The 27873-nt window shown below is 43.4% G+C and overlaps 1 protein-coding gene across 2 annotated transcripts; it reads right to left on the reverse strand.

The window, feature by feature from the left end:
* Window positions 1-706: 706 nt before the first annotated feature.
* On the reverse strand, window positions 707-27325 carry FHA2 (SMAD/FHA domain-containing protein). 2 transcript variants are annotated; one of them, XR_015692436.1, is made up of 5 exons: window positions 26535-27325; window positions 25313-25798; window positions 24828-24982; window positions 24500-24631; window positions 1875-2009 (listed from the first exon to the last, which is right to left on the reverse strand). XR_015692436.1 is itself a non-coding variant. In XM_087688362.1 (4 exons), the coding sequence occupies exons 1-4, from the start codon at window positions 26788-26790 to the stop codon at window positions 1803-1805; spliced, it is 1104 nt and encodes a 367-aa protein (XP_087544488.1). In that variant the 5' UTR covers window positions 26791-27320; the 3' UTR covers window positions 707-1802. The 2 variants fall into 2 exon arrangements, 1 of the variants encoding a protein (XP_087544488.1); XM_087688362.1 differs by lacking the exon at window positions 24500-24631 and having other exon boundaries at window positions 707-2009; window positions 26535-27320.
* Between the last annotated feature and the right edge of the window lie 548 nt (window positions 27326-27873).

Consider the following 27873-nt stretch of genomic DNA (forward strand, 5'->3'; position numbering starts at 1 on the left):
AAAATGTGAGGGGTGTAGAAGATGTACACACCACATGTGATCAAATCACATCCTAGTAACCTTCTTTTGCCACATCTTTCATTGCATCATTTATTTGAGATCATGCATGGAAACATGAAGGATTATTAAGGTAAATGTAAAGCTTCAACAAGTATTTTGAAGTAATCTTACAATGTATGAACAAGGACCTCAAAAATAAGTAAACAATGAAATTATATTTTCTTGTGTTATTTATGTTCCATAATTATGTTCAATATGTCTAGAATCTTGCCATAGCTGCATACAAGTGGAAGAAAGAATTGAGGGCTTACATATCTCATAAAACACTGGACATGATCAAGCTATGAAATCCACACAATTGTAAGTGAAATGTTTAGAGAAGGATGTCCTAAGGCTTGTTCTATGATGTATTCTTTGGACATGCGGCCAACATTATAAAAAATAGACAATACTATTACTGTTCCTTGATTAGGATATTCAAAGGTCATGTCTGGCTCAAAAAGAGCAGTCCCAATCCTACAAAAAGAGCATCTACACTACATTATTATTTAGGCTACAGGTTCAGTTTTTTACCGAACCACAGGAAGCCTCCCAAACCTCATCTAAACCTGTTTTAGACAATATTGATACACACCCCATGCATCCTTGTTACTTTATAATTGTTCCTCAGCAATGCAGCGATTAAATTACATCAAGTTAGATAAAGTTCACAACTGTTGTGTACTCTCTCACATATGTATTATTTATCATAACACTGATCACAATTTGAAGAATCCGCCAATCCCCCTTGGCCATGGGTTTCATGTTTTGGGGAAGAAGCATCGGACGATAATTCAGTCTATTCTCATTTACTGTGCACAATACCACATATCCCATGTACAAAGTAAGTATGGAAATGCCTATACAATCACATGGGAATGTTAACAGGGTAAAAAGCGCTCAACTGAGTTTACATTCCATAAGTCTACAGTAGCTGAAGATGCTTCCGGCAAGCACTAAAAAGCTAGCCATAAAGCAGTTAGGTATTATGATCATCATATAATCCTTTCATAGTCCAGCTTGCATTGGTCATGAGAAAAAACATGCATACAAACTCAGCACCAGTTATAGATGAACCAATTTTTGGCCATAAGGTTAGTTCAGCTAGTGGGGCATTCAGCATTTAGTCAGCAAAACCTTGATCCCTCAACAAGAACACGACCAGCTTGGTTTAGCCTGCAAAATACCTGCTCTAAAGTGGAACATGTATGCTCTCGGACTAAAGGCATTCCCTTGTTACTTTTTAATAGTTTCACACATACCCAGTGGACCAACTAACGGGTAATAAATCTGCATCAGTGCTACATTTTCCAAAAAGAATTTCAAAGTAAACCCTCATGTCAAAACTACGGACTGAATTACAGCTTCATGTGCGAGAACTTCAAACATCTGATGCTCGACTTGAGACAGCTTTGAAAACTATGTATCAGTGATCAGGAAGCCTTACCACGAACCATACCCTGGAAGAGCAACCTCACAGGATTCATGATCGACTCCACCATCATCACTGTTTTTAAACTTATCCCCACTTGCAAAACCATTGTTGGCCTTGTTTTACTTCTTGTAAAGCTCCCAGAGAACATAAAAAACAGTGTTCTTTGGGCCTTGTTATACTTCACTCCTTGTAAAGCTCCCAGACAACATGAGAAATGGTCTTCCTACAAGAAACATCACTTTTCTGCACCGCCTCCAACAAATCCGAAGCTCAGAACAAAAGAGATTTCTCTGAGAAGTCCCCCAATTCAGCTTTCTGAAGTCAGAACTTAGGACAGAAGGGACACCAGTGATACAAATTCTGAGGTTGTCCGCCCCTTGGTCCTCGTGTTGATCACAAAATGCTCTGGATACCTCCTAAGTAATGCAAGAAGACTGGCCCAAGGCCTACTTTTATTGTCACCATCAACATCATCTGCTGTCAAGAACTTGCGAACTCTGGCTTGAGGCCATATACCACTATAATGCTCTACAAGCTGCAAATGCCACAAGACAAAATACCACATTAAGTTCCACCACCTCAATTGAAGCAACCCACCACAGTTTATGCTATAAGCTCCAAATCACTAGATGATGATGCTTGTTTCTTTTATTGACAGCTCAATCTATATGAAAATACTTGTACCCTAACATATAAATACATTTTTATTCTTTGTGTACCATGCAACACACTGGTACACTCTTACTCGATGCTCTCAGCTCTCTGCTCTACCTCTACTCATTCCAAGCTCACATTCTAGTAAGCACTCCAGCTTAACAAATTGGTATGAGAGCTCGACGGTACAAGCCGGCAGTCACTGCAGACAGTGTTTTCTCGTCATCATTGGAACCAATAGATGACAGCTGAGGTAATGCCTGCTGCAGGCATAACAAGCTGGCAGGCTGTGGGGAGCAGGTAACAGGTGCAGTCTATAGTCGCAGGTGACAGGTGACAAATGACAAGTGCCGGCGAGGCAGGGTTTCAGGTCATGCGACGGACTGATGGGGCTGGACGGCGGGCAGGTCACCGGTGCCCCCCTTTTTTTTTAATAAATCAGAAATTTTCAATCTTTATTATTTCCTTCTCTTCCAGGTGTTCACAGTGTAAGCACAGAACACAAATCTGTGCAAATCTGCTCCTCGAAATTTGGGGCTTTTCCCAGATTTGGTGCCGGACACATGTTTCAGTGATTCCTGATCCATAAATTGCAAACATTGAGTGCACTGGTCTCGGAAATCTTGGGGATTTTCAAAAGCAAGTGAAATTTTTGCTTGATTGAGCCAATTTCTTGGAAATTTGTGCACTCCTAGACCCCAAAATTTGGGGCTTTTGCAGAATTCGTGAAATTTCTGCAACATTTCCCCGCACTTGATGCTCGGGAAGATGTACTAATGCAATCGGTTCAAATTTGTCACTAAAATTTTGGGGGTTTTGCTGACATTTGAAAATTTTGGCAAAAATGATGTTTGAAATGTACATTGGAAACATTGTTGATGCAATCTTGGTGTTGTAAGCAGTGAGATTCATTCCCCACTTGTGAAATATTGAAGAAATTGCAGAGAATCTTGGCTTCTTTTGTGTATCAGAAGTACTTGGTCACACACGCAGCAGTACATATGTTGGGCAGCTTCCATTGAGTTGTATTGCTGAACAGTCAATTTGCAGCAATCTAAGTGATCATTTGTAGATCTAGGATTATTCCAAATGTACTTTTGGTGATATTGCTAAAGTGGGAGTCACCTGGCAGTGATGTATGCTTTGAGTGTATGCTGAAATTTCAATTATACTGCTGAAAGTCATCAGCTCTACTATTATATATGTACTTGGATTAAACCTTGCTCTCATTGCCTGAAAAATTTGGGCTGATATTACCTGAACATTCAGCTCATTGTTTGCTGTTATAAATTGCTTTTTTTTTTTTCTGGGTACATTGCTGAACAATGGCTGCAAATGCTTCAAGTAGCAATGACACTAAATCCCTTCTTGAAATCGAGAGATTTGATGGCACTAGTTTTGACTTGTGGAAGGACAGGATGCAAGGCATTTTGTTTCTCAAGGATCATGATTTTGGAAGTCAAGCCTAGAGCTATGATTGATGAGGATTGGGCTAGACTCAACAAGGCCATTGCATACATTAAAATGGCCGTATCTAATGATGTACTTACGGACATTAAGCGTCTTGATACAACTTATGCCATATGGAAAAAGTTGATGGAACTTATGAAAATACAACTCCAGTAAATCAAGTTCACCTTACGCACAAGCTTGTAAACATGGAGTTGCATGAGTCTAAAGCTCTAAGCCCACATCGGAACATTTGAGTGCTTTTATAGGGATTTTGAGCCAGTTATAGGACTTTGGTTTGCAAACCTTCAATGATAAATTGAAGGCCATTTTCTTGTTGATGACTTTGTCTAATAGTTGGAAGTCTTTGGTTGTTTCATTGAGCAACAATCCTGCTTTAATCTTTGATGGTGTTAGGGGACTCTATTCTCAATGAGGAGATTAGAAGAAAGATTCCACAGCACCGCAAAGACCATGGTCATGACCTGGGGGCCTGTAGGTTGGATTCATAGTTAGAGGCCCAATGTGTGGCTATGAGGATGTTTAGGGGGCCTTTCTTTCCTCATCATTGGACAACATTTGAACGGGATCCCCATTCGAGATTGGGGCAGGTTGACACTATTAAGTGGGAAGAGCGAGTTGTTGAGCTAAAATATGCATTACTTGCTAATTAGCCTCTTAAACAACACCAAAACACACTAAAAATGCTCTTTTAGAGTAAAACCCTAAAACGGAGAGCGGTTCGAGAAAGTTTAGTGGAAACCCTAATTTTTGGGGCGCCCTTTCACATCTATAAATAGATAGGCTGCCCCCATTCAACAGTCATCCTTGTTTTGCAGGTTACACCAGCCCACACACCCTCTGCTGCTGTTGGCACCCAGTTTCCAGCCTGCAACCCGCCTCCATCTGCTGTCCAGCCATCATCGACTGCAGCCACATCATCTTCAACCTGTCCATTGCTGTAGGCAACAACTCTCAACTGCTGGCAACTGCTCCAAACTGTCCCAGACTGCTGTTCAACCTGTTGTCCATCATCTCCAGGGTCAGTTAGCCTGCGTTTTCAGCATTGCAAGCCCTGACACTCTCAGACACTATTTCAGCCTGCTGTTTACAGCGAACTGTGCACAGTTTCCAGCCCCCGATCGGTGGTACACTACTGCATTTACCAGTTTCCAGCCTCCAGACTGCTGCGTTTTGGTGACTAGCCTGCTGCCATTCACTATTCAGCACTCCTACACTCCGATTGGTGGTCACAAACTTGGGATTTTTCTTCGGTGGACATCACACTCCGACATTGCTCTGCCCTTGAGCACACTATACACACTATTACATTCATTTACAGCATTCATTCACTTCAAAGTTGTGTTCTCTCTCTCTCTCCTCTTTTGTTTGTGTTTGAGTTTTTGTGTTTGAGTTTTGAGTTTTGCGTTCAGGGTTTTAGTTTTGAGTTTTGCGTTTAGGGTTTAAGTTTTGCTCTCTGTGTCTGTGTCTGTGTATTTGTGTTTCTGTCGTGGTCATACACTCTGTGTGTCCTCAGTGCAAACCCTAGCACTCTTCTTAACACTAGTTCCCATGGTTTTCTATGAAGGAGATAAGTTTAAGATCCAATCTCCTCCAAAAGGAACTTGGAGGCTCTTACATGTCAAAATGCAAGAGACAAGAAGAAGGGTAAGAAGAAGGAGGATGACAAGTCCAAGAAGAAGGGTATCACCTATCACAACTGTGGCAAGACAAGTTATTGGAAGAAGGATTGCTTTGAAAAGGACAAGAAAGAGAAGACTAAGAAGAATTCTAAACTGTTTGGAGGAGTTGGTACTCCTATATCATCCACATTTCTCTGTTTAGAGGTGTTGGGGACACATTTTTCATTTCATGTTGCATTGATGGCCCCTTAGGCTTGTGAGTGGATTGTGGATAGTGGCGCTTCTTCCCACCACATGAATCCATCCAAAGAAGGCATTGATTGTTTATGTTCAATGCAAGGTCAACTCTACATTGGAGATTAGCTTTTTTGTCCTTATTCATGACATTGGTGAGATTCATTGCATGAGCATGTGGAAAAGGCACCAAACATAGTGTTAGTGATCATAGCCTGTCCGGACTGCACAGTCCAATCGGACTGCCACGTGGCAGTCCGACTGACTGCAGTCCAGTCAGTCGGCTGCATTTAATGCAGCCGACCTGCCTGATTTTTTCGCCCAGATTCTAGCTATTTATAGCCGAGGTTTTCAGCAGTCTCCCGCACTTCTCTGCTCGCAGATTACAGACTGGTGGCACGCGCAGATTCCATATCTGTTCGTAGATTTCAGACAGGAGACAGTGCAGACTGCAGCGGACTTCGAGGTGAACAGCAGGTTGCATCGCCGAGGTGGAGACACGCAGTCCAGCACACTGCGCCCGTGTACATATCTGCATATCTTTGTATACAGCACACTTTATACAGTAGATCTTCATCTTCCACTGTCTCTTTCTCTCTCTTCTCTCTCTGCGTTCTCTCTCTCTTAGTCCTACGCTTCCGCACCGCTGCACTCTGACATGGTATCAGAGCAGTGTTAGAGGGCTGATTGAGCGCAGAACCAACCTGAAGAGGAGTTTCTATCGCGACACAAGGTTGCGTTTTCAGCGTTTGAGGGCAGGCAGGAGGGCTGCGCCTCGGAACAAGGCTGAAGCGAGCGTGGGCGCGCAAGAAAGCAATCCATGTGGTAAATTTGCTGCTGTTTACTGCTGGTTGACGAGGAGGAAGTTTGAGTTTTCAGCTTTCAAGTGCAGGTTTTGCTTTTTCATCACCTCCGGCGGGTGAAGAAGTTTCAAGACGCAGAAGAGCCTTAGCAGGCTGAGTTTTCACGGTCAGAAGGGGCTGCTTTTGTGTTTGTGAAGGCATTACACGTGAAGATGTCTACAGAGATTGACTTGGAGTTCCAAACGATTATGGACCGGAAGGTGCCTGTCTTACCGGCTCTTCCCGCAGATCAGAAGCTCGATGGCGACAACTACCGCATCTGGTACGTCATGATGTTGGCCATCCTTGAGTCCTATGATTTGGCGGAGCTTGTACAGGAGGAGATCGACCGGCCCTCGGTAAGAGATGAGTCCAAACTCTCTTCCGATGCTCGTGCGGAGTTGGCCAAGGCTCAGTCTCACTGGGACAAACTGAATACCAGGATTCGTTCCTTTCTTTTTCTGTCTTGTACTACAGCCGTGATAGCTCACATCGAGCACTTGACAATGGCTCGGGAGATATGGCTGGAGCTTGATCAGATGTACAACCGGATGGCCCTTATGAAGCAGGTTTCTTTGGAGGTTCAAATACGGACCTTGTCCGTAAACAAGTCTTCTTCATTGCGGGAACATATCAACAAGCTTAGACAGCTTCAGATGCAGGTTCAGAATGCAAGGAAGCCGATTTCCTCCGAAGACATGGCGATCACACTATTGTCCCAGTTGCCGCCACGATTCGGTACTTTCTACTCCGCCCTTATTGCTTCGAGGCGAGAGTCTACTCTTCGTTGGGAAGAGTTGGTTCCTATGGTCTTGGACCAAGAGGAACAGCTAAAGGGACAGAATGCTTCCAAGTCCGAGGCACTAACAAGTCAAGCCTCTCAGAAAAAGGGGAAGGACCAAAAGAAGAAGAAGGGGGATAACAAGTCAAAGAAGGACAAGGACAAGGACAAAGAATCCACGTGCCATATTTGTGGAAAGACTGGCCATTGGAAGAAGGATTGCCCTGACAAAGACAAAAAGGACACCAACAAGGACACGAAGGATTCTGGAGCGGTGGTTGCACCCTCATCAGCTGCATTTCTTCATCTAGCTGTCATTGAGGACTCTTCACCGAATGCTTCTGATGCTGCGCTGACGGCTCCCTAAGCTCAAGAGTGGATCGTGGACAGTGGTGCCTCCCGGCACATGACTCCTTCATCAGATGGTGTTGCTCAATTGCGACCCTCGCGTGGGCAGATTCTCATTGGAGATAGCTCTTCAGTGTCTATTGCAGGACGGGGTAAGATGCAGCTTATTCCAAATGGACGTAGTGGTACCCATACCTCAGAGGTCTTGCATGTACCAGGTTTAGGGTATCATCTCCTGTCAGTTCATAAGATTTGCTCCCTTGGACTTTTGGTGGAGTTTGACAGTAACTCGGTGCGAGTCCTTGATCGTGGGTCAAAAAAAGATTCTATCATCCGGATATGAGGAGAACGGCATCTATAAATTGAAGTCTTCCACCGCCCTCTCTACTCTTCTTCTTACCTCTCAGACACAGTCAGAGTTATGGCATGCTCGGTTTGGTCACCTCAACTATGATTATCTTCGGAGGGCGTCACGTGGACAGCTTGTTCGAGGGTTGCCGGATATAGTGGTGAGCCAGCAGCCATGTGTCTCCTGCATTCGTGGGAAGCAGCATAGGGATGCCATTTCCCACACAACTTCGCGGCGGTCTACTTCACCAATGGAGTTTGTATCTACGGATCTATGTGGCCCTATGAGGAACGAGTCCTTGCGTGGGAGCTCGTACTTCATGCTGATCGTAGATGATTACAACAAGATGACATGGACCTATTTCTTGGCATTGAAGTCAGAAGCTTTCTCCCACTTCAAGGATTGGCTTCTCTTTGAGGAGAACCGATCAGGCCGGAGATTGAAGACCTTGCGATCCGACAAGGGTGGTGAATTTGTTTCTAATGAGTTTGCTCGTTTTTGTGCAAATAAAGGTATTCACCAGGAGTTTGCTAATACCAACACTCCTCAAGAAAATGGCATTCTTGAATGGAAAAACCGCAGTGTGATCGAGATGGCGCGCACCATGATGGAGCACCGATAGACCCCTCAGGTTCTGTGGGCTGAGGCTGTGGCTACTGCAGTCCACATCCTTAATCGATCCCCCACTTCGGCCGTTGATGGGATGACACCTTTTGAGGCTTACTTTGGGACTGAGCCCGATGTTTCTTACTTTAGGGTCTTTGGGTGTGATGCCTATGTTCACATTCCCAAGGCTCACCGTGATAAATTTAAAGCAGCTTCCCGAAGACAGATTTTTGTTGGCTACAGCTCCCAGTCCCATGGCTATCGATTGTATGATCCCGTCAAGCAGGATGTGTACACTAGTCGTGATGTGCGGTTTGTGGAGGTTCCGGCCATATCAACGGGTAAGGAGCATCCCATTCTTGGAGATCCAGGGGAGAGTTGGGCTCCTGCTACAATTCCTTTGGAGCCCGTGCCTTTTGATTATGCTTCTGTTTCTGACACAGAGTCTACTGTTCCACCGGTCACCCCTGAGGAGTTACCACCGGTGGATATTCTAGAGTCTTCAGCTGATGGAGAGAGACGAGGGGAGGTTCGGCCTCCTCCTCGATGGGCCCGTGACACACTCCGTGATTCAGGGATCGAGGGGGTTCCTGAGGAGTGGGGCCCGCAGGATGGTCCGCGGTGGTCACGGAGGCACCAGGCACATTCTACGGAGCTTGTTTACTCTAACTATTGTTTGATGACCCGTGTTATGCAGGATCGAGAGCCCACCTCCGTGAAGGAGGCTTTACAGTCCACACCATGGAAGAAAGCTACGGAAGCCGAGTTGGAGGCTATTGAGAGGAATGGCACTTGGTTACTCGTGCCACGTCCCCCGAATAAGAAGGTGATTGGCGTCAAATGGGTCTTCAAGACCAAATACCTTAGCGATGGTTCTTTGGACAAGCACAAGGCTTGCCTTGTTGCTAAAAGGTTTTGCACAGCGCCCAGGGATTGATTGTCATGATACTTTTGCCCCCACTGCTCGTATGGCGACTATTCGAGTTGTTCTTGCGTTGACTGGCCATAGGAGATGGCCTGTCTACAGTTGGATGTGAAGTCGGCCTTCCTCAATGGTGATTTGAAGGAGGAGATCTATGTCGAGCAGCCTCCTGGCTTTGGATCTTCAGATGGGAAAGTCTACAAGTTGAAGAAGGCCTTGTATGGCCTCAAGAAGGCTCCGCATGCATGGAACGAGAAGATTGATTCGTTCCTTCAGTCACAGTTGGGATATCGGCATTCTAAGGCCGATCCACAGCTTTATGTTCACACTTCCAAGGATGGTTGTGTGCTTTTTGTGTTGTATGTTGATGATTTAATTGTCCCAAGTGATCATGCACAGAAGGTCCAAGAGACGAAGGCAGCTTTGCATCGGACGTTCGAGATGACGGACTTGGGTCTACTCCATTTCTTTTTGGGCCATGAGATTTATCAGTCTCCGAGGGGGATCTTCATCTCTCAACAGAGATATGTACAGGAGCTCTTGGTGTCTTTTGCGATGGAGGATTGTCGGACCCTTTCTACTCCTATGGATCCGAACTGGAAGGCCACTTCCCATTCAGCTTCTCCCATGGCCGGATGCTTCCCGCTATCGTCAGTTGATTGGATCCTTGATTTGGCTTCTCAACACTCGTGTTGATCTTTGTTTTGCTGTTGGGCTCTTGGCACGGTTCGATGAGTTAGAACCTCAAACGGTGCATTGGCAGGCTGCTCAGAGGATACTTCGGTATTTGAGGGGGACATCTGATTTAGGGATTCATTATCCCGCAGGGACAAATGGTTCAGATCTTGTACTTGCAGGTTGGAGCGACTCGGATTGGGCCGGTGATGTGGACCACAGGCGGTCTACTACAGGTTACTGTTTTACCTTGGGTGCAGGTGTTATCTCATGGAGTAGCAAGAAGCAGCCCACAGTAGCCCTTTCATCTACTGAGGTGGAGTATCGGGCCGCGTCTTCCACCACATGTGAGGCTGTGTGGCTTCGGAGATTGTTGGAGGAGCTTGGTTGCCCCCAGACTCATCCTGCTTTGCTGCAATGTGACAATGAGAGTTGCATTGCCTTGGCACGGAATCTTGTTTTTCATGCCCGGACGAAGCACATAGAGATCCAGTACCACTTCATCAGAGAGAAGCTTCTGGATGAGACCATCACTGTGGAGTACTGCAAGACGGAGGACAATCTTGCAGATTTGTTTACGAAGGCACTTCCCCAGGCTCTACTTCGGAGACATTCCAGATCCCTCAGGCTTCTGCCCCGCCTAGGCTCTGAGAGGGGGTGTTAGCGATCATAGCCTGTCCGGACTGCACAGTCCAGTCCGGACTGCACAGTCCAGTCGGACTGTATAGTCGGACTGCCATGTGGCAGTCCGACCGACTACAGTCCAGTCGGCTGCATTTAATGCAGCCGACCTGCCTGATTTTTTCGCCCAGATTCTGGCTATTTATAGCCGAGGTTTTCAGCAGTCTCCCGCACTTCTCTGCTCGCAGACTACAGACTGGTGGCACGTGCAGATTCCGTCTCTGTTCGCAGATTTCAGACGAGACAGTGCAGACTGCAGCGGACTTCGAGGTGAACAGCAGGTTGCATCGTCGAGGTGTAGACACGCAGTCCAGCGCACTGCGCCCGTGTACATATCTGCATATCTTTGTATACAGCACACTTTATACAACAGATCTTCATCTTCCACTGTCTCTTTCTCTCTCTTCTCTCTCTGCGTTCTCTCTCTCTTAGTCCTACGCTTCCGCACCGCTGCACTCTGACACATAGATACAGGTCCAGTGCAACAAGAAGCACAAGCACAAGATCAGGGAGTGAATGGTCAAGGCAGTTATGCACAAGTGGCACAGCAGACTATTCCTCCTCAATTTGCTACTTATCCTTGTTACTTTGGTGGTGGGTCAGTTTTTCAAGCAATGGCTAGATTACCCACGGATTATCACGGATACTTGCCTAGAGGGAGACCACGAATTATGCCTATTGAGGCAGTGAATCCACTTTATGCTAATATTGGTCTCCAATCCAATTATCAAACTTTGCAGAGTCCTTATTTGATGCTTGGAGTACAAAATGCAAGGGATGGTTTTTCTCAGCCTAGTAGTGGGCATATGGCAACTAAGACAGGTGAAATTAATTCAGATAATGCGCCTAAGGGACTCCCCTTTTTACAGCCCCTATCTATGACAACCTTACACCAAAAAGTGCAAAGCCTAAAGACTATAAAGAGGGTAGTCAGGCATTAAAGTTTGAAAACTTTAGTCGTATGCAAGATAAGCTGAAAGCTTTGACATTTATACAGCACTTTGATGCAGCTTACACTTGAGGGAATTACACTGAGACTTCTAAAAGGATGCAACTTTTTTGAAAGGTAATGCCTTGCAATGGTGAAACATATTGTTCATGCAAGGAGATGCACCTGCCACTTGGGTCCATTTCAAACAATTGTTTTCAGCCTCATGGTTAACTAACACATTTCAAGTAGATGTCATGACTGCATGGTATAAATTGGATGTAGCAAATTGTGCGGATTTAGAAGAGTACAATAAGAAATTTTGGGAAGCACTTTTGCCTATGAGTTCTTACACAATAGTGCCCCTGTCAAAACAAATTGAAAAGTACTATTACGGTTTGCCCGAAGCCATCAAGGATTATTGTACCAAGACTAGGGTTACAAATATGGTACAGTTAATTGAAAATGTTGGTGTCACAAATGCATTGTTGAAAGGAAAAGCTAACAGCTTTAAAGGCACTAAAAAGAAGAATTCTCAATTTAAGCACGATCTTGGCAAGAAGAAGAAGCAATTTCTAGAAAAGACCAACTTTGCAAAGAAGTCTTTTTGGAAGAAAAGATTTCAGCAACAACCTTAGACTTCTTTTAAGCACGGTAGAGGACAGAAGAGGCCACTTTTTGGCAAATCATTTGAAGAAAGAAAGGCTTTAATGATGGCTCCGAAATGCTTTATATGTGAACAAAAAGGCCATATTGCTTCTAAGTGCCCAGATCAATCTTCTAAAGATGCGGAGGATAAAGATGCACCAAGTAAAAAGAAGCCTAGCATTGGCTTAGTGCCTGATATGGTGGGAGATCAATCAACTCATGATGCTACAAAATTGTGCAGAGCTTTGGAAAAGATCAAAGATTCCACAGTGCTCATTTTCTTTGATCCTGGAGCTCGTGCAAACCTTATCTCACCGGCATTGGCAACTAAGCTGGGTATACGTCCCGAGAAAATGGGACCACTTGGACAGGCTGATTCGGCATGCCCAAGACATACTGAACCTGTCACCCCCATTCTTGGCAAACATCGTATGCATATTCAGAGCTATGTGGACACAGAGAAGTTTCATATTATGCCTTTAGAGGGCTGTGATTTTTAGAGCCCTCTAAAGGCAAAATATGAATATTCAAAGCTATGTGGACACAGAGAAGTTTCATATTATGCCTTTAGAGGACAGAAGAGGCCACTTTTTGGCAAATCATTTGAAGAAAGAAAGGCTTTAATGATGGCTCCGAAATGCTTTATATGTGAACAAAAAGGCCATGCATTGGCTTGGTGCCTAATATGGTGGGAGATCAATCAGCTGATGATGCTACACAATTGTGCAAAGCTTTGGAAAAGATCAAAGATTCCACAGTGCTTATTTTCTTTGATCCTGGAGCTCGTGCAAACCTTATCTCACCGGCATTGGCAACTAAGCTGGGTATACGTCCCGAGAAAATGGGACCAGTTGGACAGGCTGATTTGGCATGCCCAGGACATACTGAACCTGTCACCCCCATTCTTGGCAAACACCGCATGCATATTCAGAGCTATGTGGACACAGAGAAGTTTCATATTATGCCTTTACAAGGCTGTGATTTTCTATTGGGTATCCCATGGTGCCACAGGAAGCATGCTATCTTGGACACTTACAATAGAACAATTACTCTTGTACATAGGGGCAAGACTCATGTGTTAGATGTGAAGCTTAAAGGAGAGTCTATCCCAGTTGTTTCTGCTTCTACAATTACTTCTGTAATGAAAAATCATATTTTTGCGTACTTGGCTTTTGCAAAGCAAGTAAATGAAGTTGACAGTATTGTGTCTATACTAGATGAAAGTAGAAGGGCTTTCTTGGATAAATTCAGTGACTCTTTCTCAGATTCGTTACCAGGAGAGTTACCCCCTAGAGGCCTGAAGATCATACCATAGATCTTATTCCAGGGACTAGTCCACCCAATAGGCCACCGTACAGGGTCAGTGCAACGCAGCAGAAAGAGATTATGACACAGATTAATGAGCTTTTAGAGAAGGGACTGATTCAGCCCGGTAGCTCTCCGTTTTGTTCACCTGTTGTTAGTTTAGAAAAAGGACAGCTCTTGGCGAATGTGTATTTACTGCAAAGCCTTGAATAAGAACACGATCAAGAATAGGTTTCCGATTCCGAGGATAGATAACATTCTTGATCGATTACAAGGAGCATGAATGTTTAGCAAGATAGATTTAACAAGTGGATACCATCATATCAAAATCAGGCCAAAGGATATCCATAAGACTACTTTTAGAACGACATTCGGTCTCTATGAATTTTTAGTCATGTCGTTTGGATTGACCAATGCTCCTGCTACGTTTAACAGGATGATGGATAGAATTATCAGCCCTTATCGAAGTTTCGTTGGCACATTCTTTGATGATATGATTATCTTTTCAAAGAATGAAGAGAAGCATAGAAAACACTTAGTTACAGTCTTTATTGAGCTTAAGCGTAACAAATTTCTCATTAATGGCAAGAAGAGTAAATTCTGTTCATGATGTCCGCAATTTCTTTGGCCTATGCTCTTACTACAGAAGATTTGTAAGACACTTTGCAGAGGTTGCTTTTCCTTTACATGCGCTTGAAAAGAAGGATGCCAAATGGCAATGGATTGACAAAGAGAAATCAGCATTTAGATGTTTGAAGAGGAAAATGACTACAGGTCCACCATTGGTAGTGTAGTGTGATGCATGTGAAAATAGCATTGGTACTGTATTAATGCAGAATGGCCGAGTTGTGGCATACGAGAGTAGAGTACTTTCTGTCATTGAAGAACTTACCAAATTTATGAGAAAGAATTATTGTCTGTGATCCATGCACTCTCTAGTTGGAAGCACTATTTGCTTGGTGCTGATTTTGTAGTGCAAACGGATCATCAAACACTTAGATACTTTCTCACACATACTAAATTATCAGAGAAACACATGCGTTGGGCAAATTTCCTACCTATGTTTCATTTTCAGATAGTGCATGTGGAAGGCAAGAAGAAAGTAGTTGCAAATGCTTTATCTCACAAACCATAGGTGTCAGTGTTTCAATTCCTTATCACCATGAATTGGATGATATGAAAGAGCAGTATGTTGATGATGAAGTTTTCTCTGAAATCTATGAACAGTTAATCAATGGCCAACATCATGATTATTACGTGTTCAAAGAAGGCTTTATCATGATGCATGGAAGACTATGCGTTACAAAAGAGCTAAGGTCAAAAGTTTTATTAGAAAAGCATGCTCCACCGTATGCAAGACATCGTGGTATTGATGCTACACTTAAAGCGGTAGAGACTTTCTTCTATTGGCCAGCCCTAAGATCTAATGCTAATGCATATGTCAAATCTTGCCTTGTATGTCAAAAGGTCAAATTTGATAGACAGAAGGCACCAGGGTTATTGCAACCACTATCTATTCCAGAAAGGCCATAGGAAAGTATTGCCATGGATTTCATTTTTGATCTTCCAAGAAACGTTTGTTTCCAAAGCTGAGTATGCGTTACTATGGCCCTTTTCAAGTCTCAGAGAAGATCAATGACGTGGCATATAGGCTGAAATTGCCAGAGAATTGGAAAATTCATAATGCATTCCATGTGAGCCTATTGAGGCCTTTTATTGGTGAAGTGCCATAAGATATGGTTCAAGAGGAGCAACCTGAAGTAGAGGAATTAGATGAGATTCTAGTTCCTAAGCAGATCATGGCACATAAGGATAGGAAAGTGAAAGGTAGAGTTATATGAAGATTTTTTGTGAAGTTCAAGAACTATTCTTCAATGGATGCCAAATGGATGGAAGAGGCTAAATTGGTAGATTCGCCTCAGTTATTGCAACTTTACTAAGAAGCTTTCTTGTTGAAACCTACAGTGACTTAGAATGCTTTTTGAAGCAATGTACATTCTCTATTGTACAGTTGAATACCGCATCTCATTGAATAATGCACAATGTATGGTTTACACTTAGCATTAACATATGTATCATTGAATGAAATCTCAGTGCTTTGAAGTTGTATTTGTTACACTTCAGTTGAATGATTATGCATGTTGTGACACTAATAGTTCGGGGATACATGCTATCGCCCTGTGTTGCATCCGGAAACATGTATATTAGAAAGACTCCTAGTAACCATAGTTAGATACAGAATGTGATCCTCCACCTATGTGAGACTTGAACTTGCAATGGCACAAATGGTAGTGGGAAAACTCCTACTATCGCACCGTGTCATCTGTTAGCAAGTGATACATGCGATGACACTAATAACATGGAGAATCTTGTTAGCATCCTGTGTCATCCGTTAGCATGTATGGCATGCAATTGAGGTTGCTTGCTTCTTTTAAGAGGGGGATATATCACGAGGTGGTGATACTTTTTGCAGTTGCTTTCCTTATTTACTTATATAAATATTTTATTTTTCTTTTTTTTAGTTGTTCTTGGGTTTTATCCCCAGAGTTCTCTTGGATTAAGCCGGGATCTTTGCGTGGCCAAAAGAGGCAACCATTTGAACAAATTGGACTAATGGTTTCTCTGAGCCTTAGAACCAATTCCATATTGAATGGGCACTGAAGAATAGAATGCCAGTGGTTTGGGACTATGTGCTTAGCCACTGGAGATGATGCAGGACAATGAGCCTGGCCCAGACAAAAGATGCACATGTGAGAATGCTTACGGAATAAAAGTCACTGTAAGTGAGCCACATTGCACTTTTTGATGTGGTTGCAATGATAAAAGTTGCTCAGAACAACTCGAGGAATGCAAGGGTCACCATCCCTAAAATTTAGGGAGTTACTATTTTTAGACCCCAGAATCTGTTCGCGTCATTATCTTCATTTTTGCAGGAGGATTAATTCTCTGGTCTGTGCCGAGGTCAAATTTTGCACCAATCATGGAGAATTTTAGACCGGAAGGTTTAAATGAGAAAATTGTTACATGTATGCCATGTGGCACAAATTCCCAAAAGAGAGAGAGAGAGAGAGAGAGAGAGAGCACATTTTTTTTAAAAAAACGTAATAGACATAAGAGGCAGATCTGAGAACGAAGTTTTGAGGAGCTGAGGGCACATTGCTACAGTTTCATCAGCCATGGAGAGTACCTCTTCATCTCTGACTCATGTACAAAGGTAGAGCTTGCTTCCTCTAATCAACTCTCTCTCTCTATTCTTAGAGGAAATGCTTTGCATGACTGGTTGATTCCATCAAAGGTACAGTTTTGTGTTTTCTTTGCACTTCTACTGAGGCAAGAGCCTCACTGTCCATGTTTCAGGAGCAGATGTTGGCTTCTCCAATGTAGAAACTAAAGGAAATAATGACCATGCCACACAGGAATAAGGTTTTTCAGCTCTGATTTAGTGCTATTTGTGGGACTATTTTAATGCTGGACATGCTAGAGAGTAAGAACAGTAAATTCAGAGATCTGCAGATTGCAATTCTACACTTGAGTCATTGAGTATTGGACACAGAAAATGCTAGACATGCTGGACAGTAAGAACAGCGAATTCAGAGATCTGCAGATTGCAATTTTGCACATGAATCATTGAGTTTTGGTCACAGAAAATGCTTTCCTAAAAGGGATGTTGGTCTGGACATGCTATATTATTCTTATGTAGCTGGGATTTACTCAGAAGAGATGAAAACCAACTGTTCACAGGTTATGTATTTTGGAACATTATCATTTTTGTAATTTTCCATCTTTTAATTGATAAAGAAATACCGAGAGCAGCACCGGTCTTCGGGGCCAATCTGGTGTTGAGCGAGGAAGTGAGGTCTCTGTGTTTGTATGTGTGAGAAAAGACTAGGTATTAATTAAAGGAACTACCGCTTTGTGTGAGTCATAGACCGGTTTCATACAACCAAAAGATAATGGACAGCAAATTGATGCACATGATGGAATAGGACAGCAAGAAAAACATGCTGAAAACAGGTTACAGCAGTAAGAAAATGCTGAAAATCAGCCACCAAGTGATGGTGTGCACATACTTGAGGATGTAGGCCCATTGCCTATCAACACAAATCATTGGGTAAGAAGGTCTACACGGGTCAAAAGGCAGCCACAGAGGTTTCAGTCATCTTTGGATTGCATTTTATTGGCTGATGAAGGTGAGCCTTTGACATTTAAAGAGGTACAATCGTGTGAAAACAAGAGAAAGTGGGAGCTTGCTATGCAGGAAGAGATGAAATCTCTATATGCGAACAACACATGGGAGCTTGTACCTTTGCCCAAGTATAGGAAGGCTATTCCTAACAAATGGGTTTATAAGGTGAAATGTATTGATGGGAAGCCCAAATACAAGGCACGTTTGGTTGCTAAGAGCTATAAACAAAAGGAAGGCATAGACTTCCAAGAGGTTTTTTCACCGATGGTGAAGATGACTACGCTCCTGCTCTCACTGCATCCTTGGATTTAGAGTTGGATTAGATGGATGTGAAGACTGCTTTTCTTCATGGTGACCTGGATGAAGAGTTGTACATGAAACAGCCCGAAGGTTTTGTTATCCCAAGGAAAGAGCATTTAGTTTGTAAGCTGAAACGCAGCTTATATGGGCTGAAACAGGGCCCTAGACAATGGTATAAAAAATTTGATACCTTTATGCTCAGCCATGGATTCAAACACAGCCATGCAAATCACTGCTTATACACTAAGAAGGCTGATGATGGAGGCCTTCTTGTGCTGGTTTTATATGTAGACGACATGCTGATTGCAAGAAAGCATAAGAGTACTTTACATACTCTTAAAAGGCAGCTGAAGTCCTTCTCAATGAAAGATTTGGGAGCAGCTGAACACATTTTGGGCATGCGCATTAAAAGAGATAGAGGACAGCACTTGTAGTTTCTCTCACAAGACAAGTACATCAGCAAAGTACTTGACAGATTTAATATGGCTGATGCTAAGTCTCTTGGTGTGCCTTTACCACCATATACAAAGCTTAGCAAAGTTGATTGCCCAAAAGATGATGCAGCTGCTACTGTGATGAAAGGCATATCTTATGCATCAGCTTGTGGTCCTTTGATGTATGCCATTGTTGTAACTCATCCACGCATTGCCCATGCAGTGGGAGTTGTTAGTAGATTCATATCTAACCCTGGCAAAGCACATTGGGAAGCAATGAAATGTATCTTTAGATACTTAAAAGGTACACAAGACAAATGTATATGCTATGGAAAGAGTACACTAGAGCTGCCAGGGTTTTGTGATTTGGACATGGCAGGAGATCTTGACACTAGAAAGCCTACCAGTGGGTATGTCTTTACTTTGGTTGGTGGAGCTATTTCTTGGTGTTCAAGATTGCAGAAAATTGTAGCATTGAGTACTACAGAGGCTGAATATATTTAAGCCATAGAAGCTTCCAAGAAAGCTATTTGGCTTGGCCATTTGTGGTTTTCCGCCTATATAGGGTCGACATAGTGTTGTCCATCTTGGGGACAACTATGGATGTGAGATTACGGGTATTGGTAGTGTGGAGTTACAGTTTCAGAATGGCTCTGTCTTTACACTTCAGCATGTACGGCATGTACCTCAGCTCAAGAAGAGCTTAATTAGCATAGGGCAGCTAGATGATAATGGTTTTCATACCACCTTTGGTGATGGAAAATGGAAGATCTGTAAGGGATCTAGGGTTATTGCCGAAGGTTACAAGAGTGATACTTTGTATCCACTTCATGTATCTAGTGTGCGTGACCATGTTGTTGCCGTGACCGAGCAGCCAAGCGTTTCTTTGTGGCATGGCCGGTTGGGACACATGAGTCAAACAGGAATGAAAGTGCTTTCTTGTTTGGGTTACTTGCCTTGTCTTTGTTATACTGATTTTGAGCATTGTGATCATTGCATTTATGGCAAACATGCACAGACGTCTCACAAAAAATCTCTTTCTTTGAAATCTTCTCCTCTAGAGTTAGTACATTCGGATATATGTCAAATGCCAGGATTATCTTTAGGGGAAAAAATATATATTGTCACCTTTGTCGATGATGCTACACGGAAGGTATGGGTTTATCCCATTCGTAGCAAGGATGAAGTGCTTGATAAGTTTAAAAATTTCTTGGCATTGGCTGAAAATCAGACAGATAAGACACTTAAGTGCCTTCGCTCTGACAATGGTGGGGAATATGTACCTAAGGCCTTTCAGGCATTTCGTGACAGCAAAGGGATAAAGAGAGAGCTCACTGCCCCTCATAATCCGCCCCAAAATGGAGTTGCAGAGCGTATGAATCGGATCATACAGGATAAGGTCCGTACGATGTGTCTCATGCTGCATTACCCCATGGTTTTTGGGCAGAGGCTGTTATGACAGCCGTTCACTTAATTAATTGGTCACCAAACAAGCCTTTTGTGGGGGGGGGGGGAGTTTCCCAAGAAGCGTGGTCGGGCAAGCCACCTTCATATGCTCATTTGAAAGTTTTGGCTGTAAGACTTTTGTGCACATTCGTAAAGAAAAACGCAGCAAACTTGAGCCAAAGTCTTATAAATGCATTTTCCTGGGATATGGTGAGGAGGGTGAAATGGGGTATAGATTGTGGGATCCCGAGAAAAGGAAAATAGTACACAGCAATGACATTATCTTCCGGAAAGATCGCATGCACAAATAGCCCAAAAAGACTGAGGAGGTCCGTAGGGTTGTATTCCGGAAAGAAATACCTTTTGGACAGCAAAATGTGCCCGCTGTACAGCAGCAAATACCTGCTGTAAATGAACCTGTAAATGCAGGAAATGATCAGCCGGCTATTGCCCATGAAAATGAGCCATTACATGTGCAGGAACAGCCAGGACAACAAGCTGTTAATGCTGATTTGCAAGCTGAAATGCCAGGACGGCATGTTGAAAATGGACAAGATGCTGAAAATGGAGACTGTCGCTGCACGTTTGAGGCTTCACATCAACATAGGCCATGATAGAAAGGTCTTACCTATTGCATAATGGGAAGACCAAAGGCTTCACATCAACATAGGCCATGATAGAAAGGTCTTACCTATTGCACAATGGGAATGGTCTTCCCATTGTGCAATAGGTAAGACCTTTCTATCATGGCCTATGTTGATGTGAAGCCTCAAATCCGCAAGTTTGATAGGAGAGACTTCCACCCATGGCAGGTGTTAGCAAAATATAAAATGATGGAGAGAGGCTATTGGCCATTCATCAAAGGGATAAAATTTATTGATTCAGCCAATCCTATGGATGTTGAAGATTATAAAAGGGCCCAAGCCATAATAATGTTGCACCTGGATGAATCTTTAATTCACCATATTGACCAACTTGCAACACAGAAATGGGATGAGCTCAAGAAATTGTATGGTGCAAGAGATAAGAATTCCAAAATCTCCCTCAAAATAGAGTTCTTCAACTTGGAATACAAGCAAGGAGAAAACCTAGAAAATTTCATTTCCCACATGAAGAGTTTGATGGCTCAATTAGCTTCAATCCAAGCTCCGATTGCTAAAGAAGATGCCATTGCAACACTTTCGAAAGCCACAAGGAATGTCTTTTCAACTCTTGTCAATACCCTAACAAATATGCCAAACCCTACACTTGAAGATGTCATTCAGTCTTGTTTAGATGAGGAGAAAAGAAACCAAAAGGAAGGCATCACTAGCTCAACATCTACCTCGACAAACCGACTTTTAGTCCATATTGTGACTACTAAATGTTCCTTTTGCAATAAAAAGGGACATATTGTAAGCAACTACTAGAAAAAATACCCCAACAAGATGAAGTGCAACAAATGTAAACAATCAAGAAATATCACTAGTAAATGTCCAAACTCTTTTGAAGTTCCCCAAGAATTGGAGACCAACTATGTCTACAAAGCACCTAATGACTGTCTTTTCTAGTCTCCATTGTACTATCTTTCCATAAAGATCCTTGTAGCCTATTTTATAAAGGCATCCCACCACTGATTCATTGAGGAGAGGAACCATTTTCATGCCATGTAATCCAATGCCACCCTAGCATTGAAGGGGGATGTTAGAAGTGTAGCATAGGAATTCTAAGTAAACAAGGGTGCATGAGGGAAAAAGAGGTGAAATGAATTGAAGAGCAAGGGAAACCCTAACCCTAGCCCACATTGAGGCTATATAAACAGCCTAGAGGTCACTCTCAAGTGGAGAGAGTATACCAATTGTACTTGTGAAAAACTCATTAAGCAAGATTTCCTTCTTATACTTGAGCTCTCTTTCCCTCTTGTGCACATTTCTCTAGGCTCTCACTCTGATTTTCAACATGAAAGGGATGGGAGGTACGAGGGAACCACCAAAGGAGATGGTGAGGGATGGAATGGAACCTGTGAGATAAAGGGTGTACAATCGAGAACGGGTGAAGCAATAGAAAACTGCCTCAAAGGGCACTGCACAATGGAAGGGAGCATAGATTACCCCCTCTCCAGCCAACCTATCACAAAAGTGGCTCTCATTTAAGAATCCTCAACAAATAAGGCCAGCTTGATGAAGACAACATGGGTCCTGAGTCTAGGAAGGCCATAAACTGAGAGGAGAGAGAAGTCCAAGTCCGTAACAAGTAGGGCCTCAGAAATGGAGCTTGATGGACGGTCAAACAATAGAGACAACGTGCCAACACCACTAATAGGCACCAAAAAAATGTCACCAACACTGACAAGACCCTCTAACAAATGGAGAACCTGTAACATATCACCTCAGGAGTCATAGGACTTGATGCACCACTAGCAATGACCCAAGGCTGCTCAAAAGAAGAGACAGTCAAAGAAGGCTCCTCCACGTGATAAATGTGTAGAAACACTAACACAATGGCAATACAAGCTGACAAAGTAGAGGCAGACAAAGGCTCTAAAGTAGATCCACCCTTCGCTCCATGATGAAGGTGAGGGTATATCCTCCAGCACTTCTCCTCAGGGTGCCAGGTCTTCCCACAATAAGGACGCGTGGGATATCCCCTACGATTCCCCACAAAATCCGTATCAAAGTCGAAAGATGACTCCAACTTCTTCCTCTTCTCTTTCATTTGCGTGGCTTGTCCTATAGCTGTAGATAAATTTGCATAAACACAGCCATGTGCACGGGCTCTACAAGAATCTGGCTCACTGTGACACGCATCCTGCTCAAGCACCAATGGAACTAGCTCCTCTTAAGTGAGAGTCTCCCGGCTATGAGAAGTAAGAAGACTGGTGTAGAACACATCATATTTCGTTGACGGAAGATGTGAGAGAAGTGTCAGAACTAGGTCCTCGGAAGTAATGTTTGTACCATGGACCAAGGAATGAAAACTCATCCCAAATCTCCTCCATCCTACGGATGTGATCCCTCATTGTAGGGGAATCTACGACAGAAAGGTGTCGAAGCTTCTACTCAAGAGATATCCAACGCCCAAATGTCTGGATCCAGAAGAGAGATGCCAATCTCCTCCAAATCTCTACAACAGTGTGGATGTCTAATATGTACAAGCACAGAATCTATACAACTCAAAATGAGAGGAGCAGAATCTGGCATTCAACTAATCCCATTAAGCTGCCAAATCCGCAATCACACCATCATGAGGATCCACAGTAGGTCGGAGTATAGGGACTGTAAGAGAATCCCAAAGGTCACTATCATCAAGGAGACACTCCATGCGGCACGACCATAGAGGGTAGTTCGTCCCATCCAGGTTGTTGGATGCGGAGAGAGAGGGTAGGAATGGCACTTGCTTAGGAGATGCCATCAATGCCAATCGGAAACTAGAAGCCTCAAAAGAATATAACGAGAAAGAGTAATAAGACGGTGGTTAGTCTAATGATCCCGAACCACACGATCCCCCATAGCATACACATCGGCTATATTTGTCCTTCAAGAAATACCTGCAAGAAAACAAAGAAGATGCTAAAATTGGAATAAAGGTGACCAATAAGAGGTGTCCTCAAGATAATCAGCGTCCGTGGGGCCACGGTACAAAAGAAAACTAACTGAAGCAAGGTAGACAAGGAGTATCCAACGCCGAAGGGAACACACAATGCCAGGTAGAGAAAGGGAGCAGTAAATGCAAAGAAAAACATGTCTTCAACCTCTAAACACAGCTAATCCAAGGGCTGGTCAAGGATTAGGAGTGCCTGGAAAGCAAGCCCGTGCAATAAACGCAAAATCTACCTTAATGTAGGCCTGCAATGGAGGCCGCCCAAGCATCAAAAAGAAGTCATCTTGGTCAGAAAAGACCAGCCAATATGAGAACGCAGTAAAGAAAGAAATCTGTCTGCCTATAAACAAGCCGCCCGACGGAGAATAAGTGCCAACCAACCTGCAAATGTACGCCCAAGAGGACCGATGACTTGTTTACATAAAACGCTGAGATACAGAGCCTGCTTGCACAAAAACACAGGTAATGAAGAGCCTAGTTCCAACTTCCACAGCATGTGTGCCGAGGGCTGCCTGCAAAAAACACAAGTCTGTTTTGGTATCGCCCAGCTTGTTTGACGCCGCTCAAGTGTAGTAATGGTGCCGCCCGGCCTGGTAGAGGCCGCCCAGAGCAAAACACAAATCCAATTGCTTCTAGCCTTAACAGCAACTAAGTAACATGTGCAAGACCTTGGATGGTCACAGTCTTGCCCAAATGGCCAACCCTTGAGAAAGTTATGAGCAGAGAATATCCTTGGAAAACCCAAATTTGGTCAACCATGCACCCAAAAAAGATATGCTCCTGCTCATAAAGGCCCACACATCTTACTAAGTTCCAAGCCTAAAATTACCATGAGGTATCCTACATGCAATGAGAAGGATAGCATCATAAATCTGCTCTACATTGATACTCAGTTCTCTAAGACTTTATGTAACAAAAAGATGCTCTTTCCCCACCTGATTCCACGAAGATTTGCCACTTTCAAAAAAAGTGATGCATATGTCCCACTACCACTAGTGCATATAAACTTGAATACCTGAGTGATCTGCCTTGTCATGGATAAGAATATTACTCCAAATCAAATTACTAATGGCTGCAAGTCAGCTTCATCCACAGATGATTATGGCCTGTAATGAACAGACACTCCGACTCCACTCACCTTGTGCACCTGTTAATTGCATGAAACTTGGAACAATTACAAGTATAACTGCCCTATGATAGCTAACTACTGCAAACTCTCAAACATGATCATAAAAAACTTTTTAAAACCCAAAAAGGCTATACCAGTGGGAAACAAAGCAAATGCTCCTCAATGATGTATGCAGAAGATAAAACAACATTGAACCTAAATTTTACCCACTGACCTCAGAATGAAGATTGGGCATTGGCATCCACTCCCCTGGGCCACATAAGTCGGATAGAACAGTTGCCACAGCTGATACCACCTCTTTTTCTTCAGCCTGCATGGGTAAAGACTCTCCTCCAGTGTCTGGTCGTTTCCTCAAGTCCACTTTTGGTTCTGATTGGAAAGTGCTCATCATATAAGCAGCTTATCTGAATTGTAAAACCTCAACATTTTTTCATTTTGACTATCTTCTACTAAAGCTGGAAATCCCTATGTTCACAACATTAAAACTCTTACTGCTGTTTTGGGTTTGAAATCTCAATAAACATAACTGTCAAATGAGAAATGCCATGCTATTTCACTACTACATTTCTTTTGACAGGAAGGGGTTCTACAATAGCATACCATGATTTTAAGCTTATAGCTGATAAAGCATTCTTTAATCAAGACAGAAGCAGTATGCATCTGGTCAGAATGCTTCTGAAGTGTGAGCATAGGCCCTACCTGTGTTGAAGACTATGCTTGGCCTAACATGATTGTTAGCCATCATATATGCTGTTGCATCATGTGGTGGGAGCCAAGGCAAGGTCTTCAGTTCTGCTGATTCATGTTTTTTCTGAGCCCTTGCCTTCTTCATCACAGGATGCTGCACAAAATCCTCAGTCTTCAGCACAACAGGTGAAACTAAACTGAGTGTGCTTGTAATTGCAGCTGATGAGCCTGTTTTTGAGGACTGCCTTTTCCGCAATGGTCCTGGTACATGGGGAGGCAGGGGGATTGGCACAGGAGCGGTCATGGGGAGTGGTATAGGAGTGGGTGCAATGGTAGGCAAGACTAAGGTTGTCGGTGCAGGAATAGTAACCGGAAGTGGTGGCAGTGAGGGAGGGGATGCTGATGGCTTGAGTATGCTTCTGACTGGCAAAAGAAAATAGAACTTTTTGTCCCCGATTTGAAGCAAATATTGAGAGTGAAGCTTAACAGGCGCATTACCTGAGTCATGAAGCACATGAGCTATGCCGTCAGTACAGAGCATGCATGGAAGCTTAAGGTAAAGGTTGCCAGATTCAGCACATAATTTCATTTTCACAAATCAACATACATCAAGTCTTATCAGCTAAAGTATTGTTGAGGCTTTGCTCCACAATGGTGTATTAAAACTTTGTAGAAAATATGGTTTAAGTCTATGAGTTGATGAAGAACTCGGTCAGATGTCACAAGTTGACCTATGTAAATGCTTGCTATTTGGCTTGAAGTCCTTGAATGCAACAATTCTACTGTTCTTTCCAGTCCAATTTAGAAGTGCAACCATGCCCTTTTCTGTATTCATAGGCAGACTACTTGCTGTAACCTCTACCTTTTCCGTAAGCCATTGCCTACACTGTAATATCCTTCAATGTACTGAGAGGCAGCACATAGATCGGCAAACCAAGGAGCATCTAGAAGCACTGTGCCTTATAGCCTAGAATGCTACCATCTGACTCTCAACCACATTCACACTTGCCTTCAAACGTGAAGAAACCAGATTTGTGTGCTTAAAAATGAAGGAAAGCCAAGTAGAGACAAGTAGGTTAGGCATTCTGTGAAAAGTCGTGGCCATGGGACATCCAGTGAAGAGTGTAATACCGAACTCCACTTAACAAAACAGAGAGTTCCTAAAGATTACCAAGCCAAGTGATACACAGAAAACCCCATCGTTGCACTGTGCAATTCCTGTGGTGCGTGTTACCTGGGTGATAGAGTGTCCCCTGAACATGGCAGCCATTCTTGCCCAAGACTTCCAATGCAAATCTCTTCTTCTCAAAGTCATAAAAGATCCTGGCATGCTGCCTGGAAATGTTCATGCCACCACCTAGTCCTGCGAGATCCACATCGACAGTCGACTTTTTGCTGTTTCTACCCAAAACAATGGAGTAAGTTTGCATAATGTACTCGAAATCTTCGCCTTGCAGTTTTGCAAAGCCAGCCTCTAGCTCTGCTGCCATGGACAGACAAAGCTGCAAAAGATCCCCTCTTCGTGGTGCCCTAAAACTGGTATATTCCAGGAAATCTATGCTCGGATCATCAAAATTCAAGGAAAAAGAGCCTGTTTGTTGTGGCTTAAAACTGCATATCTTCAAACTGCGATCTCCCTCTTTTATATGCCCTGAAACTGGCAGATTGCAGGCACTCTATGCTCGGATCATCGAATTGAAGGCAAAAAAAGGGTGCCATAGCCGCGAAGCCACCTTGAAGGAACAAAAAATTTGGGGGAAACCAGGAATCCCGTGACAATCATGAGCTGCTGAGTCGTTAATGCTCCCGGGCCTTCCATCCCTCTCTCTCTCATGAACTGAAACATTGAGAAGTCTCTCCACGATGACAAATCATTGCGCTCAAATCCCTTGAATGCTTCGATTCGACTTTGTTAGCTCGTTCAAAGAAAGATTTCCCTTTTGAAATCAGGAGTACTTCACAGCTTCTGAATTTTCTACACGCATGTCTCAGTTGCACTCATATGAACGTGACCAAGTATTAAAGATGTGACTCTGGTCACACACTACGTTGGCGGACCGGCAACCTTTTGCCAATTTTGGGCATGGCATCCGGGACACTTTATACATCGAGTGATGGACGCCCAACCCTTGGTCATAGCCCATGCACGAGTTACGCATACTTATGTGCATGGGCACTTTTCATACGTAACACCAATTTAACAAATGCCCTGCTTATGTCCATGTCACTAACAGGAAGAAGCATGTTAAAGCTAACGGGTCTCCTATGTCCGTGATGCATATGTGTCGCTTCACCATTGGATGTTGATGGACCTTCCCATTGCTTCCTAGTGGAGGTATGAAAACCACCGTAGTTTTGTCATTGGGCTTCTCTTGGCCTACGCCACCATACAACTTTGCAATGCCACTGCTCCAACCCATTGTCCCTCCATTCCAGCCACCACTCCACGCCACAGCTCTACATGCAACCCCTCTATGCCTTCTCTTCAAGTTCTTCGAGCTGCCTACACTTCAAGTACATCCAGCTACCTGCAATTCAAGTATGGTATTAATTGAAGAAAGGCAAAGGTGTTA

The sequence above is a fragment of the Lygodium microphyllum genome, chromosome 11 (assembly GCF_053477565.2).
Source record: "Lygodium microphyllum isolate KBCC chromosome 11, Lygodium_microphyllum_v1.1.10, whole genome shotgun sequence".
NCBI lineage: Eukaryota > Viridiplantae > Streptophyta > Polypodiopsida > Schizaeales > Lygodiaceae > Lygodium > Lygodium microphyllum.